Below are 15,946 nucleotides of genomic sequence, written 5' to 3'. Positions count from 1 at the left end.
GAAACGTACAGAGCCAGAAATAAGAACACTTTCCTACCTGTACATGCATTGGATAGGGTTGTTCACACTAAGAAGACATTTTGCTTCTCCTTCATAAGTTCTATAAACTTCTTATGCAGAATGTCATTTCTAGCATGAGAAAGGTGTACCCAGCCATCATCAATTTATGGCTGGCATATTGTGCCTCACGGTCATATTAACTGTCTGAGGTGATATCCCATATTTTATAATAACCGCATCTAAAGATATTTCTTTGCTGGGTTAATTTAATCCAGAGTGCCTGTTATATGAGTCCAACACACTGATTAGCGGTAACCTGATACATGTCTGTTCACTGTTTTTCCTTAACATAAAATAGCTCTGCAGCTTATGGCCATTTGCAGGCCATTCTAGGAATCAGTTATGACTGTATGTTGAGGAGAGCCATAACTGTTTCACAGAGACAAGCAAGATCATCCATCAATGGCTCACATATTTTAATGCTCTATGGCATTTTAGACGTTTATCCTTGGTTTGTTATATACCATGCAGTTGTGACCAGTGAATTTTTGACCATTTAACACCCGTTATTTTTAGCTTGGATTTAGCCAAGGCTCAGTCGTGATATGAAAGACTTAACTTTGAAAGTCTATTGCCCCTGTATTATTATTTTACTAGTATACACCCATTGTCAATACAAAACTATGTAATAAAAAACTATGTAATATTTTGCTGAGTAGACTTGAAGTTGCTAGTTGAGTGCTGTTGACCTAACTAGCAAAATCTGCCAGCATTACATATTAAAAGAAGATTTTTGAGTCAGGGTTGCACAGCCAACCAGATGGAAACTGCAGTTTTAGCAAATGCTATTTTGTTTACCTTGCACCCTCAAAGATCCTCCCTGTTTTTTATAAAGTCCATATCACATTCATGCGCTCTGTGGTCTGTTTCATCAGGAGCTAATTAACCTTCCTGTATGTTTTTGGAGTGTAGAGGAAAACCAGAGAACCTAGATGCATCCATTGATGACCAATTAAAGGGTGCTGAAAGCTTGAGGGCTATATGTACCCAATGCTACAGTGGAATGTGAGAGTACTTTGGTTTATCTAGCTTGTGGGCAGTGTGGACAACATAATGCACATTTTTTGCAAAATACGCAGTGTAATTCATGTTAATGTTATGGGCTCCGTGAACTAGGCCTGGTTAGCCTTTGGCACTTCAGCTGTTAACTACAGGTTTCAACATCCTGTAGTGGCAGTCAGTAAATAGCTTATATAGTTCAGCAAAAGTTGTTAGGTCAGATGCTTCTGCACAGTCCAATAGTAACATAGTAAGTTGGGTTGAAAAAAGACATACGTCCATCAAGTTCAACCATAATGCCTATATATAACCTGCCTAACTACTAGTTGATCCAGAGGAAGGCAAAAAACCCCATCTGAAGCCTCTCTAATTTGCCACAGAGGGGAAAAAATTCCTTCCTGACTCCAAGATGGCAATCGGACCAGTCCCTGGATCAACTAGTACTAAGAGCTATCTCCCATAACCCTGTATTCCCTCACTTGCTAAGAATCCATCCAGCCCCTTCTTAAAGTTATATAATGTATCAGCCAGCACGACTGATTCGGGGAGGGAATTCCAGAACCTCACAGCTCTCACTGTAAAAAATCCTTTCCGAATGTTTAAATGGAACCTCCCTTCTTCTAAACGGAGTGGGTGCCCTCGTGTCCGTTGGAAGGACCTACTGGTAAATAAAACATTAGAAAGGTTATTATATGATCCCTTTATATATTTATACATAGTTATCATGTCACCTCTTAAGCGCCTCTTCTCCAGTGTAAACAGAGCCAACTTGGCCAGTCTTTCTTCATAACTGAGACTTTCCATACCCTTTACCAGCTTAGTTGCCCTTCTCTGGACCCTCTCTAACTCAGTAATGTCCCGTTTGAGCACTGGAGACCAAAACTGAACAGCATATTCTAGATGGGGCCTTACCTGCGCTCTGTAAAGGGGAAGAATAACCCCCTCCTCCCGTGAATCTATACCCCTTTTAATACAGCTATTAAGTTTTTAGTGTAGTTATTAAATGTAATGAGTATACTCTTTGAGCTTCTTAGAATACATATACTTGTACATACATTACATGTACCATATTAGTTGTGCTCCTTCATGAGTTTCATAGTATATTTAATGTTCTGTTGCATGTACTGTATCTTATTATGCTCACTTATGGGATGTATTTTAAATGATGGAGCAAAAAAAAAAAAAAAAAGCGTAAAGTGTGATTATTTTTTAGACCCCTCTCAGATTCGTGTTTTGTGCCTATATTTGCAACTCTTTGTTCTTACAAAATGCTTGACCCATGACAGTTACTTTTTCACTTTGATTTTTAATCGTCTGATTTTTTAGAATGAAAGCTACGGCTTTCTGAGATAAATTTGTATATGTCAGACTTACATTGGAAGAACCAAAGTAACCTAAACTTTGTTTTTTGTATAGGTGAGGCCTGCTGGTGGACAATACACCCTGCATCCAAGCAAAGGTCAGAAGGAGAGAAGGTCCGCATTGGTGATGACCTAATTTTGGTCAGCGTTTCTTCAGAAAGATACCTTGTAAGTGTGAACTATATACTATATACTAGTGTTTTTATTATCCCTGTAAGACCAGTAGTACACTCTAACTTTTAGGGGCTTTTTTTCTTTCTATAATATAACTCAATTTTCAAAAAAGCTGGGACACTGTAAAAAATGTAAATAAAAACAGAATGGGATGATTTGCAAATCATTCAAACCCTATATTTAAATGCCAATAGTACAAAGACAACATAACATATGTCGCAATTGGCATGTCAGTGATATGATTGGGTATAAAAAGAGCAGATCCCAGAGAGGCTGGGTCTCTTACTCTGTGAAACATTGCGTCGGACAGGAAATTGCAACAATTTAAGAATAACATTCCTCAATGTAACATTGCAAAGAATTTGTGGATTTCATCATCTACAGTACAAAACATCATTAAAAGATTCAGAGAATGCAGTGAAGTCTGTATATGCAAAGGACAAGGTCAAAAGCCAATATTATATGGCCGGGATCATCGGGCCCTCAGGCAGCACTGCATTAAAAAGACACTATTCTGTAGAGAAAATCCACTGCCAGGCTCAGGAATACTTCCAAAAACCGTTGTCTGCAAACACCATTCTTTGCTGCATCCTCAAATGCTAATTAAATCTCTGCCATGTATACACATAATCCATTTTTTAACAGGTATGGATGTTTTTATAAAAATCAATTTGGGTTCCATGTTTAATTTCCAAAGGACTTGTATTATGCAGCTTTTTATGTCTGGGTGACAGGTGAAACATATACCTGTACAAGTTTTGGACTGCCATTATGCTGCCATTCAGATGACCTTGAGGGGAAGTCCTTGATTATTTCAGCAAGACAATAAAAACCGCATTCTGCGCGTATTAAAACAGCATTGCTCCAAAGTACCAGAGTCAGGGTACCAAACTTGCCTGCCAGCAGTCCCAACCTCTCACATATTGAGAAACATTTGGCATATTATGAAATTAAAAATACAATAAAGTAGAACCCGACTATTGCGCAGCTGAGACCCTTTATAAGGCAACAATGGGACAACATGTCACTTTCAAAAGTGCAGTATTTGATCTCTTCAGTTTGCAAACAGTTACACAGTGTTGTTAAAAGAAGAGCAACACAATGGAAATCTTGCCCCGTCCCAAATGTTTTAAACATGTTTCTGGCATCAAATTCAAAGTAAGTACATATTGTTCAGAAACAATAACATTTCTCAGTTTCAAGATTCTATATAGTGTCTTTGTACTATGTGCAATTAAATATAGGGTTTAAATTATTGGCAAATCATCCCATTCTCTTTTTATTTACATTTTAAGTAGTGTCCCAAATTTTTGGAAATGGAAATAGCAACTTTGTCTTTGACTACATTCTGCTGATTCATCTGTACACATTTAACCAGTCAAAACAATGTTATCTGCATTAAACGTAAATGTTACTTTTCCACTCTTCTATTGGTTTAATAATGGCGAACAAGGGGGGGTTTGTATTGTTTTGTTGACCTGGCAGTTTATCACTTGGGAAGAAAGGAAAATGCCATTTTCTTGCCATGTCCTACATTGTGAAAGTAGCCTCAGGCCCCTTGGATAAAGTGCTGCCTGCATTAGATAGTGCTTGTTTCAAGAGGCATGGATGGGGGCAGGCATATAGCCATCAACATGAGGTTACAGGAACCCCCTGACAGTGTATATCCATGCCTTCATAGAAGCAAATGCTCATGAAGAGGGCATAGTGACATCTCTTGTTATGCAGAATATGGTGCATCACTCCCAGTCACCTTCTATGGCACATTTACCACAAACAGCCTCAGTGCCATGAAGGAGGTCAACCATGATCAGTAACACTAATTAGTAATCTTTGCTGTCATAGGGAGGATTTATCTGTGCTGTTTTACAGCCTGCAGATGGTACAGCATTACTACATATTTTTCAAGCCTCTGTTTCAGTTATGAAAACAGATTTCAAAATATTGTTTAAATATATATTTAAATAAAGGTCTCTTCAAAAAGTCTATTCTGTGCTGCATTTACTGCCACATATCATTTTTACCTATATGCTTAATCCATATGTTTAATTTGTGATGTGCTAACAAGATCACTACATTATAATTGTGTACGTATGTGTCTGGGTATCAAAATTATTCAACAGTTTAACTTGAATGCAATTTCATATTTAATGGGCAGCATCTCTCCATATCCAATGGAATGAGTAACATCCAGGTGGATGCCTCCTTTATGCAAACTCTGTGGAACGTCCATCCTACTTGTTCTGGAAGCAGTGTGGAAGAAGGTATGCAATGGTAGATTTTTGTTTATGCTTAGAGCCCTAGAGAATGATGTTTTGCATTGCAAAAATGTGCTAATATACAGTATTAATGGGAGGCCCAGGTTTTTTTTTAGTGCTTGGGAATTCTGGAAATGATTTCTAGTGATGGTTTTCTCTATTATCAGGCTTACATTATTCTTTTAGCTCAAGGGAGCAGTCTGTGATGATAGATTTCTTTCCATTCACTGGAAGAACATGCTGCATACAGCTACACCTAACTGTATCTGTTAATTTGCCCGGAAAGGCATTTCTATAATCAATAATCAGCTTGAAAAAGGAACTAAAATGTTCTGAAAGCTTGCTATGGTTATCTTAGTTAGCCAATAAAGGTATCACCTTTATACCACTTTTGTTATTTTTTATTTCAAAAGGGTTACCCTGTAAACATATAATTACCAATGAAATAAACATGGCCAGAATCCCTTATTTTTTCCTCATCATGTTGTGTTTTATAACCCTTAGGACAGAGATGACGCACATTGATAAGATTGAGAATTTTGCATTTTTGTTTTCTGTTCTGCATCATTTTCATTTGCTCTAATCACAAAATATCAGAGTGAGGCAAGGCATTTATTCTCTAAATTCTTTGCTTTCAGAAAACTGAGAGGCACATTGCAGACAAACATATTCTGTTTTTAATGCTATGCCAATGCTTAGGGTAAAGACACACAGAGCTATGTAATAGCAACTACTTGTCACGGCTACTAAATGCCAGAAAATTCCTTGCCATAGACAATACTGGGAATTGCCTCTAAAAGACAGTTATCAGTAAATGATCAGCATTGTCTATTTCAGTATCTGTGATAAGTAGCTGTTACTAGTAGCTCAGTGTGTCTTTGCCTTTAATGCCTTAGGGCTCTGGCACACGGGGAGATATGTCGCCCACGACGAATCTCCCTGTTCGCGGGCGACTAATCTCCCCGGATTGCCATCCCACCGGCGAAAATGTAAGTCGCCGGTGGGATGGCACATGCTGTGCAGGCGATTTCTGCAAATCGCTGAAAATGCCTCGCGAGGAAACTTTGCTGATTTTCCAAAATCACGTGCGCAGCGTGTGCCATCCCACCGGCAACTTACATTTTCGCCGGTGGGATGGCAGTTCGGGGAGATTAGTCGCCCGTGACAAGGGAAATTTGTTGCGGGCGACTAAACTCCCCGTGTGCCAGAGCCCTTAGAATGCACAGATTTACAGCCATGTTCAGTCATGTTAGTGCCTAGCAATACTAATTTTCAATTAATCATGTGCATCTGCAGGAAATGTTAATATTTCTCATTGCTATTTTATAACACAGGGACTGTATTGTTTAACCATTTTCAGTACAATTGTTAGATTAATAATCATATGTATGTAAGAAATGATATAACAATTTATAAGCCGATCTCAGAGGCCAGACCTGCACATAATTGGGGCAATGTTCAGCATTGCTATAACCTATTATATGTAGAGTTTATGGAGGGATAGCCAGACAGTAGCATCCATAGTCTGTTCACAACTAGATAGATCAGTAAACACTGAGCTTGGCCTTTAGAGCTTGGTTAAGTGGTTAAAAAAAGTAATGCGAGTATAAAAAATAGAAAAGACCAGGCGATAGTGTAGCAGAAACAGTCCCTTATTTTTTTTTCCAGACTGTACACAGAACTATGATTAAATTATAACAGTTCCTTTATCATAGTAATAAACTGAGAAAGGAAATGGTGGCTTATTGTTCTTTTAGTGTGTGATGAGGTTATGAATGGTGGATTCAAAAATTAGGCAGATTTCACATGGACCCCCATATAGATGATGGATGTGCCATTTCAGTTGCAAATGGCTGATAAGAGAAAACTGATCCCTTCATAGGTCATAAGCTTTAAAGATGACCCCAGTAGCTTCTTTTCTGCTGATTCCCTGCATATGCTCTGAACTGTTGTCAGTTACTGAGCTTAGGGACACACTCACAATATACTGTATATACAGAATATAAATGTCACAATATAAGACTGATTTGTAAATAATACAGATTATGGGGCTGATTAATCAAAGTACGAGTTCAAATCCCGAAATGGGTAAAATTCAGATTAGATACAATAATCTGATACAACAATACAACAATTTCTGACGATCGCAAATATCACAAAAATGCTTACGAAAAAATCATATTGGTCACAATAATATCGTATTGGCGATCCAAAAGTCACGAAGTTTTCGTATCCGAACGATCGTAAATGGCGGGAAAACCTTTCTGACTTTGATCCTCTGTGCATGGTTTTGGAAGCCTCCTATAGGACTCAATGGCACTCTGCAGCTCCAACCTGGCCAAAGGAAAGTCACAATACTGAAGCTTGAATGAATCCGAAACTTTCGTACTCAGCGCGACAAATATGATTTATGATTTGTCGTGCTTTTTGTCACAAAGTACAAAAAATTTACGCAAATTAACAAAAAAGTTGCAAAAAATACGCACAGTACTTAGAAAAAAATTTTTTTTTTTGTATTCGGAAGTGATCGTACTTTGATAAATGGGCCCCTATGAGTACATAGCAACTCTGCAACCAGTGAAATTAGCATTAGAATACAATAATAAACCCTGTAGCAGCAGTTTATATGACAGGCAAATTTCATTTTCTGCTTGATAATCTGTGACAATCCCTAAGATTAGCTTTTTGAACAGCTGCTGAGAGCAGATTGAGCATGTTCAGTGTCGCTGACACTTCTGAACAAAATTCAAGATGTGAATTGCCAGTGACAAGTGTGAAGGCCTGGATCATTATTATAGGGAGGCTGAACCTTTAAGCAGGTGCAATAAGCTTATTATATAAAAGCCATATATATTTATTTTTAGGGTTTAGTTCTACTTTATGGAATCAGAAACTAAAGAGGAAGGAGCTTGAACATAAGGATTTTATGATAATTGATACCTTGATTGATCAGTTATTAGTCAGATTGTGGTAACATAGCTATGACCAATATAATGATCCACTAGTACAAAATTAATAAATGGTATGACAAATATTTCTGTAGAATTTATAGAGGTATAAATCTTGTGGAAACAGAATAAAGCTTGTGGTTGGTGGATGTTAGATGGGAATTGTAAAAAAAACAAGATGCAAGTTAGGAGTTGACAATAGTCTAGATAGGGGCTTAGCAGTAACCTGGGACAATTTTTTTTTTTTTTACTGAAGATAAACATTTTTTTTACTATTACAAAGTAAAACATGAAAAGGGTTTATTTACATCTGCAAGCACAGTTGCAGTCCCTGCAGTCAGTTGCACATAAACCACTTTCATTAATGGTACATGTGTCAAAATGAACTCCTTGCACTTTGGTATGGTTGCGCTACGTGATGCTCAGTCCTTCTTGTATTCTGTTCCAAACTGGGCGTGGGGAACCCTGGAGGCTGTGCTAATATGAGTTTTTACAAAAATGTTATGCAACATCACTAATAAACTAGACATCTGGGGAACAGTGTGTAGAACTGTTTTGGTAAAAGCAACCTTTTCTATAGGCTATCTCCTTGGAGGACATGTAGTTCGTTTTTTTCATGGTCATGATGAGTGTTTGACAATCCCATCTACTGACTCTGGAGAGGCCCAGCACAGGTAGGTGACTTTTTATTATGGGAAGCTATAGCTAAAAGGTGTGTGTGTGTGTCTATATATTTATATACACACTAAAATACATGCATCCCAATACCATTAGCTCTCTGCCTATATTTGGTGCATTTTCATGGTATGTAGTAGCCTTTAGTACATGAGATTAAATAAGTGGCATGCTGGTAATGTTGTGGCTCTCCTACCTTGGTGCATGGTGGTACCATGAGGAATTTCTGACTCCGTATGTAAATCTAGCCTGCATCTGCAAGGCTATAGACACGTGTATGGAAAAGCTGTTCACAACAGTTAGTAGTCTAGTTAATAAACTTGTATCACTTTCTGTCTATAGCCATTGTTCTGCTAAGAATAATCATTAAACACATTTTTTTTTTTTAAATCAATTTCTTTGGAACAATGAATCCACAATTTACTTTCTTTGTGTTTAGAAAAGTAAACTATGAAGCAGGTGGAGCAGGTGCCCGTGCCAGATCATTATGGAGAGTTGAGCCACTACGAATAAGGTAAAACACTTTTTTTACCCTTATCATACATCTTAATACCACAACACCTCAGTTATGTGACTAAATGTAAATAAACCTTTTGCAGTTGGAGTGGAAGTCATATTCGATGGGGCCAGACATTTCGCCTGCGTCATATCACAACTGGGCAATATCTGGCACTGACAGAGGACCAAGGCTTAGTACTGCAAGACAGAGCAAAATCAGACACCAAATCATCTGCCTTTTGTTTCAGAGCATCCAAGGTACAACTGTGCTATGTGTTTGAGTATCTGCTGTATATAGTGAAGAGAGCAATATCCTGTGTTAAAATAAATGTTTCATAAAGTACTAATTGGTGTATATAATGATCGTTTTCAAAGGGTTCTCACCCCACATTTAGAGGGTGCAAGTTCTCCTGTTTTATAAGATAAACAATCAAGAAAATGTAATTATTGTTTTGAATTATAAAATGCTAGTCTTGCTACCTGCAGAGAGTTGTAAAACAATCCAGATTTCTGGTGACATTCTTCAGAATAACCCAAAATAATGTTTTTTTTCCTAAATATAATTTATATGTAATATATTTTAAAGTAATTGTAATAAGTTTAATAATTTAAATAATAATTAAAAAATAGTCATCATACTAAGGGGCAGATTTATGAAGGCTCGAGGAGAAACAGCAACTGACTATGAAGATTTTCATTCATCCAGGTCATGATATACAGTATCTAGTGAATTAAGTCTAAAGCAAATGGAGTTTTCAAGCAAACTCAAAAAAGGTCAGTTGCTTTAGACTTAAGGGCTTATTTATCAATTTTCAAGCTTGTGAATTCGAGTTTGTTTTCTAAATTGAATAAACTTGCATATAGAATGTTCACTTATTTATTTATAAGGAAAACTCGTACAAATAAGAAACTCGAATATCACAAATTTTTTGAGTTCACAAGCTCGAAAAACTCAAAAAATTTGAGTTTTAGAATATGACTTGACTTTGCCTATGACAACTCCCATTGACTTCTATAGAAACTTGCAAGCTTTTACATGGCAAATTTTTACATTTGAGTTTTTAGGTTTTTTGCGCGTAATAAATACCAGACATTAGAGTATTCTAACCATAACTGGAGTTCGAGTTTTTACGGGCAGAGAGATATTTTAATGGTTTCTTGTTATACCCCAAAACTATCAGGCTTTATCCATATATATATATATATAGATAGATATATATCTAATGCTCTCTCCCTCAGACTAGCAATTAAACCATGGTTTAATTACAGGGACAGACAGAATAGAATACTGATAGGAATGCCTTGCTGCATTTCTGATGAACATGTGCATTTAAGTCAGTGATTCATGCTCTATCCTAAGTGAACAGCGTTAGCCATTCTTTGCAAGTTAAAAACATTAGCTTGCCTTGAGGAAGCATACTGAACAAAAGCTATACTAAAATGAGTCTGCCAGGGCTGAGTTCAGTTGGTATTTGATGCATTGCTGGGTTGCGCATTAATACATTTCCCTATTTAACTTCAATAATAATAAGAATGTAGTTTCAGTTCCCATTTCTCTTTTATATGAATGATAGAGTTCTTAATATTTTAGTACCTCTTATGTCAGATCTGGAAATTGATCTCCGCTCAGTTAGGTTATTGTATTTCTCTCTGCATTCTCACTCTGCAGGTGCATTTGCTTCTCTAGACTCTTCTGTAATTAACTACTTGAACCCTGAATTGGATATCTTGCACCAACTCTTGCAAATAACATACTGCAGAATGTATGCTTTTCAGATACCTAATTACTGCTGTTTTACCCAGTGGATCATTGAATTGGTTTTCCTGGTGTAATATTGGGAAATGATGTGGGATTGATTTTCCAGCCACAACACCCACACACTATACCAGTTAGTATATATAGCCATTCTGTGTTAAGGAAGCCACTGACGGATGTAAAGAGATACTCTGCAAGGAAGGGGCTAAAGCAAGAGGAAAATGTAGTAGAGATTTAAGGCAGGTCTAATTTTACATGTGAAGCTAATCTGGCTGATGACTGTTATATTATAGATAATATGAAGAAGCAGCTCTCTGTAGTCTTTCCAATTCACCATCTAATATGAACACTCCATCTTTCTGCACTTCACTGCACTACAGAACCTAGTTATTTTTACTGACCAGTTTGGTGCCAGCTCGCATAAACCAGTTTGGGTAGAAGCCCAAGTAAAATAGAGAACAAATAATGCCTAAATATGCACAGGTTTTTACAGAATATGTTCTGTGTACATGGCTTCACACTACAGAATATAATCAATTGGACCAATTTCACCAAACATACATTTGAATTCAACTGCAAATTATGCTATGTAATTACAGTGTAACTTAGTAGAAAGTGATTTTCAAAACTGGTGCTCATTTTTATATTTGGCAACAAAATGTATAAAGCTCCCTTCATTAATGTAAATCGCCAGTAGTAAATTGAATGCATTACATATTATTCTTTAGTTGACTGAATTTGCCTTAATCTTCTCCAGTGCAGGCAAAAAGCATCCTGTGTACCTGTGCCTTAGATGCACATTTGGGATGCATAAAAACTTGGGGCTGTTTATATAGATGCACTGAAGGAATTTCTAGGGTGTTGTGAGGTGACATTTCCACTCATTTCTGCTTATTCACAGGACACTTGCATCTGGGGCAAGGCTGGTTCTGCATTTAATATCTGTATGCTGTGAAAGTTAGTATGTCAGATAGAATGGGGAAGCCCTACTTTCCTCCAACCATTCATGAATATAGCGCTCTTGAATGCCTATTTTTGGAACTTCACAGAACCTCCTTTGGGGCTGGTAGGCGGTACAGTCAGCATGGTACAGACCTACGGCAAACCTCTTATTATATTACCTCCATACGTCTCCATCTCTTCCTGCTTATTTGATTGGAAATGTCAGTCAAGCTATTAGAATTTCCCATTCTGCTTTTGTACTGAATATGTCATCTTCTCTTTTTGTTCCTTCTCACTTAAGGAAAAGCTGGACACAGGCTCAAAACGTGACATTGATGGCATGGGAGCAGCAGAGATAAAGTATGGAGACTCCATCTGTTTTGTCCAGCATGTTAACAGCGGTCTTTGGCTGACATACAAAGCCCAAGATGCCAAGACAGCACGCCTGGGACCACTAAAGAGAAGAGTATGTTTTTTGCCTTCATAGTTTTCATTAGATCTTGTGCCATTTAGATACTGTATTTTCCTGTGAACTTGTATTTAAAGGAACTTATAATACATTTGAATTTTACTGCTAATGTTCAAGTTGCATTATAGTCTTCTGTGCCCCAAACTTTCTTTAAAAAAAATGCACTATGAAAATTACCACAGTTCAGTACTTTCAGAGTATCATCAACCTAAATATTTGCTTCTTTGTTCTATAAATGTTATACTCTGAAGGTAATAATGAATTATCAAAGCTAATATCCTTAGTAGATAATATGAAGCCATTAGTAGCGATATGGATGATGTTCAATTTGCAGTGGCAGAAATGCTTTTTATCACCTCTTAATTGTTAATCCCTGCTGAAAATTGCAAATAATGATAAATCAGGCCCATGTTCTATTTAAGGAAAGGTATGTTAAGTTATTAATACAACAATATTAGTAGACAGACACTGAGCTTTATATATGGTCTGCTAAACATATTGTCCTTTGCTTATTAGGCAATCCTACATCAAGAAGGCCATATGGATGATGGCGTCACTCTTCAGAAGTGCCAGCATGAAGAGTCCCAAGCTGCTAGAATCATTCGTAACACCACAGCTTTGTTTAGTCAGTTTATCAGGTACACTTACTCAGTGACCTCAGAATAGGCTCAAAAACAATCTTGGGACTGACAAATTCTTCTGTATTCTTTAGCAATTGTTAATACATTTCATTGCTTAATGCCCCACACAAGCCAAATGTGATGTTTAGCTTGGGATTTATATGAGTAACGGTGCACTCCAATAATTGTCTGTGTTACCTCTTGGATTAAATTAGATGTATTTATTTATTTTTAGTGATCTGGATTCTGTAACTGGAAACAACTGGGCTGGTTCAACCCCCATCACCCTGCCTATTGAGGAGGTAGTTCAAACCCTGCAAGACTTGATTGATTACTTCAAGCCTCCCGAGGAAGAACTAGAACATGAAGATAAACAAAATAAGCTCCGTTCCCTCAAGAACCGTCAAAACCTTTTTAAAGAGGAGGTAAAAAGAACATTTCTCAGCAGCCATACAAAATAATTTTATTTTTAATTATGTTACTGGTTTTATTAATCAGGTATGGGACCTGTTATCCAGAATACTTGGGACATGGGGTTTTCTGGATACAGAATCTTTCTGTAATTTGGCTCACTATACATTAAGTCTACCAACAAAAAAAAATCATTTAAACATTAAATAAACCCAATATGATTGCTTTGCCCCAATAAGGATTAATTATATCTTATTTGGGATCAATACAAGGTACTGTTTTATTAGTACAGAGAAAATGGAAATCATTCATAAAAATGTGAATTATTTAATTAAAATGGAGTCTATGGGAGTTGGCCTTCCCATAATTCAGAGCTTTCTTGATAACGGGTTTCTGGATAACACATCCTATACCTCTACTAAAAGCTCTAAGTAGCTATTTTCCATAGTGTATTATGAATTAGTGCAATACTCTCCAAAGATAGCCAAGTGGTAGGAGGGTCTGTATGGGAAGCTGTGAGACAGCAGAAGTGGTATAATTATTATTAAGTTTGTGGGTCTCATTTATAAACATGGGGCAAATTTGCACATGGGCAGTAACCCCTAGCTGCTGGTAGAACAACAAAATCAAACATTTGATTGGCTGCCATGGGTCACTGCCCAGGAACAGATTTGCCCAGTGTTTATAAATAAGCCCCCTGTATTTTAATCAGTTGTGAGCAAATCCATCTTCCCTCTCTGGATTTTATCTGCTACTGTGGAGTTATACTGCAGTACAGCACTAGCTGCATTTACTTTGTTTTTAAGAGACACTTGGGGCCTTGTCGCGGGCAACTAATCTCCCCGAAATGCCATCCCACCGGCTAGAATGTAAATCGCTGGTGGGATGGCGGCGCCACAATTTGCCGAAGTCGCAGAAGTTTCCTCTCAAGGCCTTTTTACTAACACGCATATTTTTTTCGTTGTCATGAATCATGGTTTTTAGGGCTAAAAATTGGATTTTAAAGCTGTCAATGTCACATAGAGGTCAGTGCCTTTCCTAGGCAAATTTATTTAATTTATTGTTTAGAGGTTTCAGGTTTTTTGTATGTAAGCACATAAACATTCTTATAGAAATGTAAAAGTCTTGGTTTTTGTATTTATTTTTGTTCCCCATTTTAATTCATTTGTGCTTTTTATATGCAGATTTTTAAATAAATGACTAGACATTTGAAAATGAGTTTTTTGTGGTTTAAAAAAACCCCTAAAACCACTAAAATAAGATTGTTGAGAAATGAACCCCATTTCATGTATATCTTCTGTTCTATATCAGTACTTTTCATTTGACTGCAACTGTCACAGAGGTTTGTTAACTGAATAGCTGTTGGTAGGATAGGGTTTATATGGATAACATAATATTGTGTTCTATTTAAACAAACACATATATTTATTTTTAACTGATTTAATAGACAGTGCACCATACCCATTTTTTAATTATATATATACATTAAATTTACAACTGCTAAACATTAGGGATGCAAGGAATCCAGGATTTGGTTCCAGATTTTTTGCATGTGCTTCTATTTAATTCTTCCGTAGCCTATTTTCCAAATTAGGATTTGGATTCAGTTTGCTATTCGGCCGAATCTTTCACAAAGGATTTGGGGTTTGGCTGAACCGAAAAATAATGGATTTGGTGCATCCCTACTACACATACTTCAACACCCTCTAAAAAATGACTTGTTGATTTGTTTTAAATATTTTTGTGTATAATGTTGTCATACATTTAATATGGTTTGCAAAATGCAAAAAGTGCAAATATAGGCAATTCCAGCTGTTATAAAACTTTCAAGCAGCTGCCGACAAAATATATATATCCTGGTAGGATGCATTTAAAATGATAGCTTCAGCATGTTGGTGAAATAGCTGCTACTATAACTCTTGTTCATTCCTCTTTTAGTGGTGTAGGAAAGAGTTTGTAGTAGAAAAGATAGGTGGCATAATATAGATGCCTTTAACGTACTGTAGTCTGCTGAAAGATTTTATGGCTACATGCTTGCAGTTTAAATGCAAGAGCACAGTTTAACCTCTACCGTCCAAAGTTTCTAAGGGACTGCATACTATATTTATCTATAATGTTTCTAAAGTGGCAATTTATAATAGAATTAGCCTATGGTGGATTGAGGAACAGGATGATTGCTTTTGACCACTGACATTCTCCCCATTTTAATAGGGAATGCTGGCCCTAGTGTTGAACTGCATTGATCGCCTAAATGTGTATAGCAGCGCAGCACACTTTGCTGAATTTCTGGGGGAAAAAGACGGACCAGCATGGAAGGAAATCATGAACCTTCTCTATGAATTGTTAGGTGAGAGAAACTTGTTCATTCATGCTAATGGCAGATGACCATTCACTGACCCCCCACTAGAGCCATAATATTTTACGTTGTCTTGCTCTTATTGAATGGTATAACTAGTCAGACACGAGTGCCACACGAGTGCCATTAAAAGGCTATTCCTTTAAAAGCATTTTATTGTTGGGTTCATGCATGCTGACATTGTTTTGATCTGTACAACACAGCCGTTGCATTGCTAATATAGAATTTTATTTTTAGCTGCCCTGATACGCGGTAACAGAAGCAACTGCGCCCAGTTTTCCAATAATCTTGATTGGCTTATTAGTAAATTAGAGCGTCTTGAATCTTCTTCAGGTATGTTTTTACATTGATTTTCTAATGTGAATTTTACATATTCTGAAATACAAAGCTGTAAACATGTACAGTACATCAGATGTCAG

At 36.9% G+C, this 15,946-nt stretch overlaps 1 protein-coding gene across 12 annotated transcripts in view; it reads left to right on the top strand.

Moving 5' to 3' along the window:
- The window catches only part of ryr3 (ryanodine receptor 3), a 244,769-nt gene that overhangs the window by 78,293 nt on the left and 150,530 nt on the right, over positions 1-15,946 (top strand). For all 12 annotated transcript variants that reach the window (XM_031891310.1, XM_031891309.1, XM_031891308.1 and 9 more), the window contains 10 exons: positions 2,476-2,588; positions 4,753-4,858; positions 8,381-8,474; positions 8,915-8,989; positions 9,075-9,231; positions 11,973-12,137; positions 12,657-12,778; positions 12,996-13,185; positions 15,383-15,518; positions 15,765-15,860. In XM_031891310.1, the coding sequence (XP_031747170.1) occupies positions 2,476-2,588; positions 4,753-4,858; positions 8,381-8,474; positions 8,915-8,989; positions 9,075-9,231; positions 11,973-12,137; positions 12,657-12,778; positions 12,996-13,185; positions 15,383-15,518; positions 15,765-15,860 (1,254 nt within the window). The remainder of the gene's footprint in view (positions 1-2,475; positions 2,589-4,752; positions 4,859-8,380; positions 8,475-8,914; positions 8,990-9,074; positions 9,232-11,972; positions 12,138-12,656; positions 12,779-12,995; positions 13,186-15,382; positions 15,519-15,764; positions 15,861-15,946) is intronic.

Source organism: Xenopus tropicalis, chromosome 8 (assembly GCF_000004195.4).
Source record: "Xenopus tropicalis strain Nigerian chromosome 8, UCB_Xtro_10.0, whole genome shotgun sequence".
In the NCBI taxonomy this organism is placed as follows: domain Eukaryota; kingdom Metazoa; phylum Chordata; class Amphibia; order Anura; family Pipidae; genus Xenopus; species Xenopus tropicalis.
The sequence above is the reverse complement of the archived record's forward strand: the minus strand, read 5'-3'. Positions and strand labels throughout refer to the sequence as shown.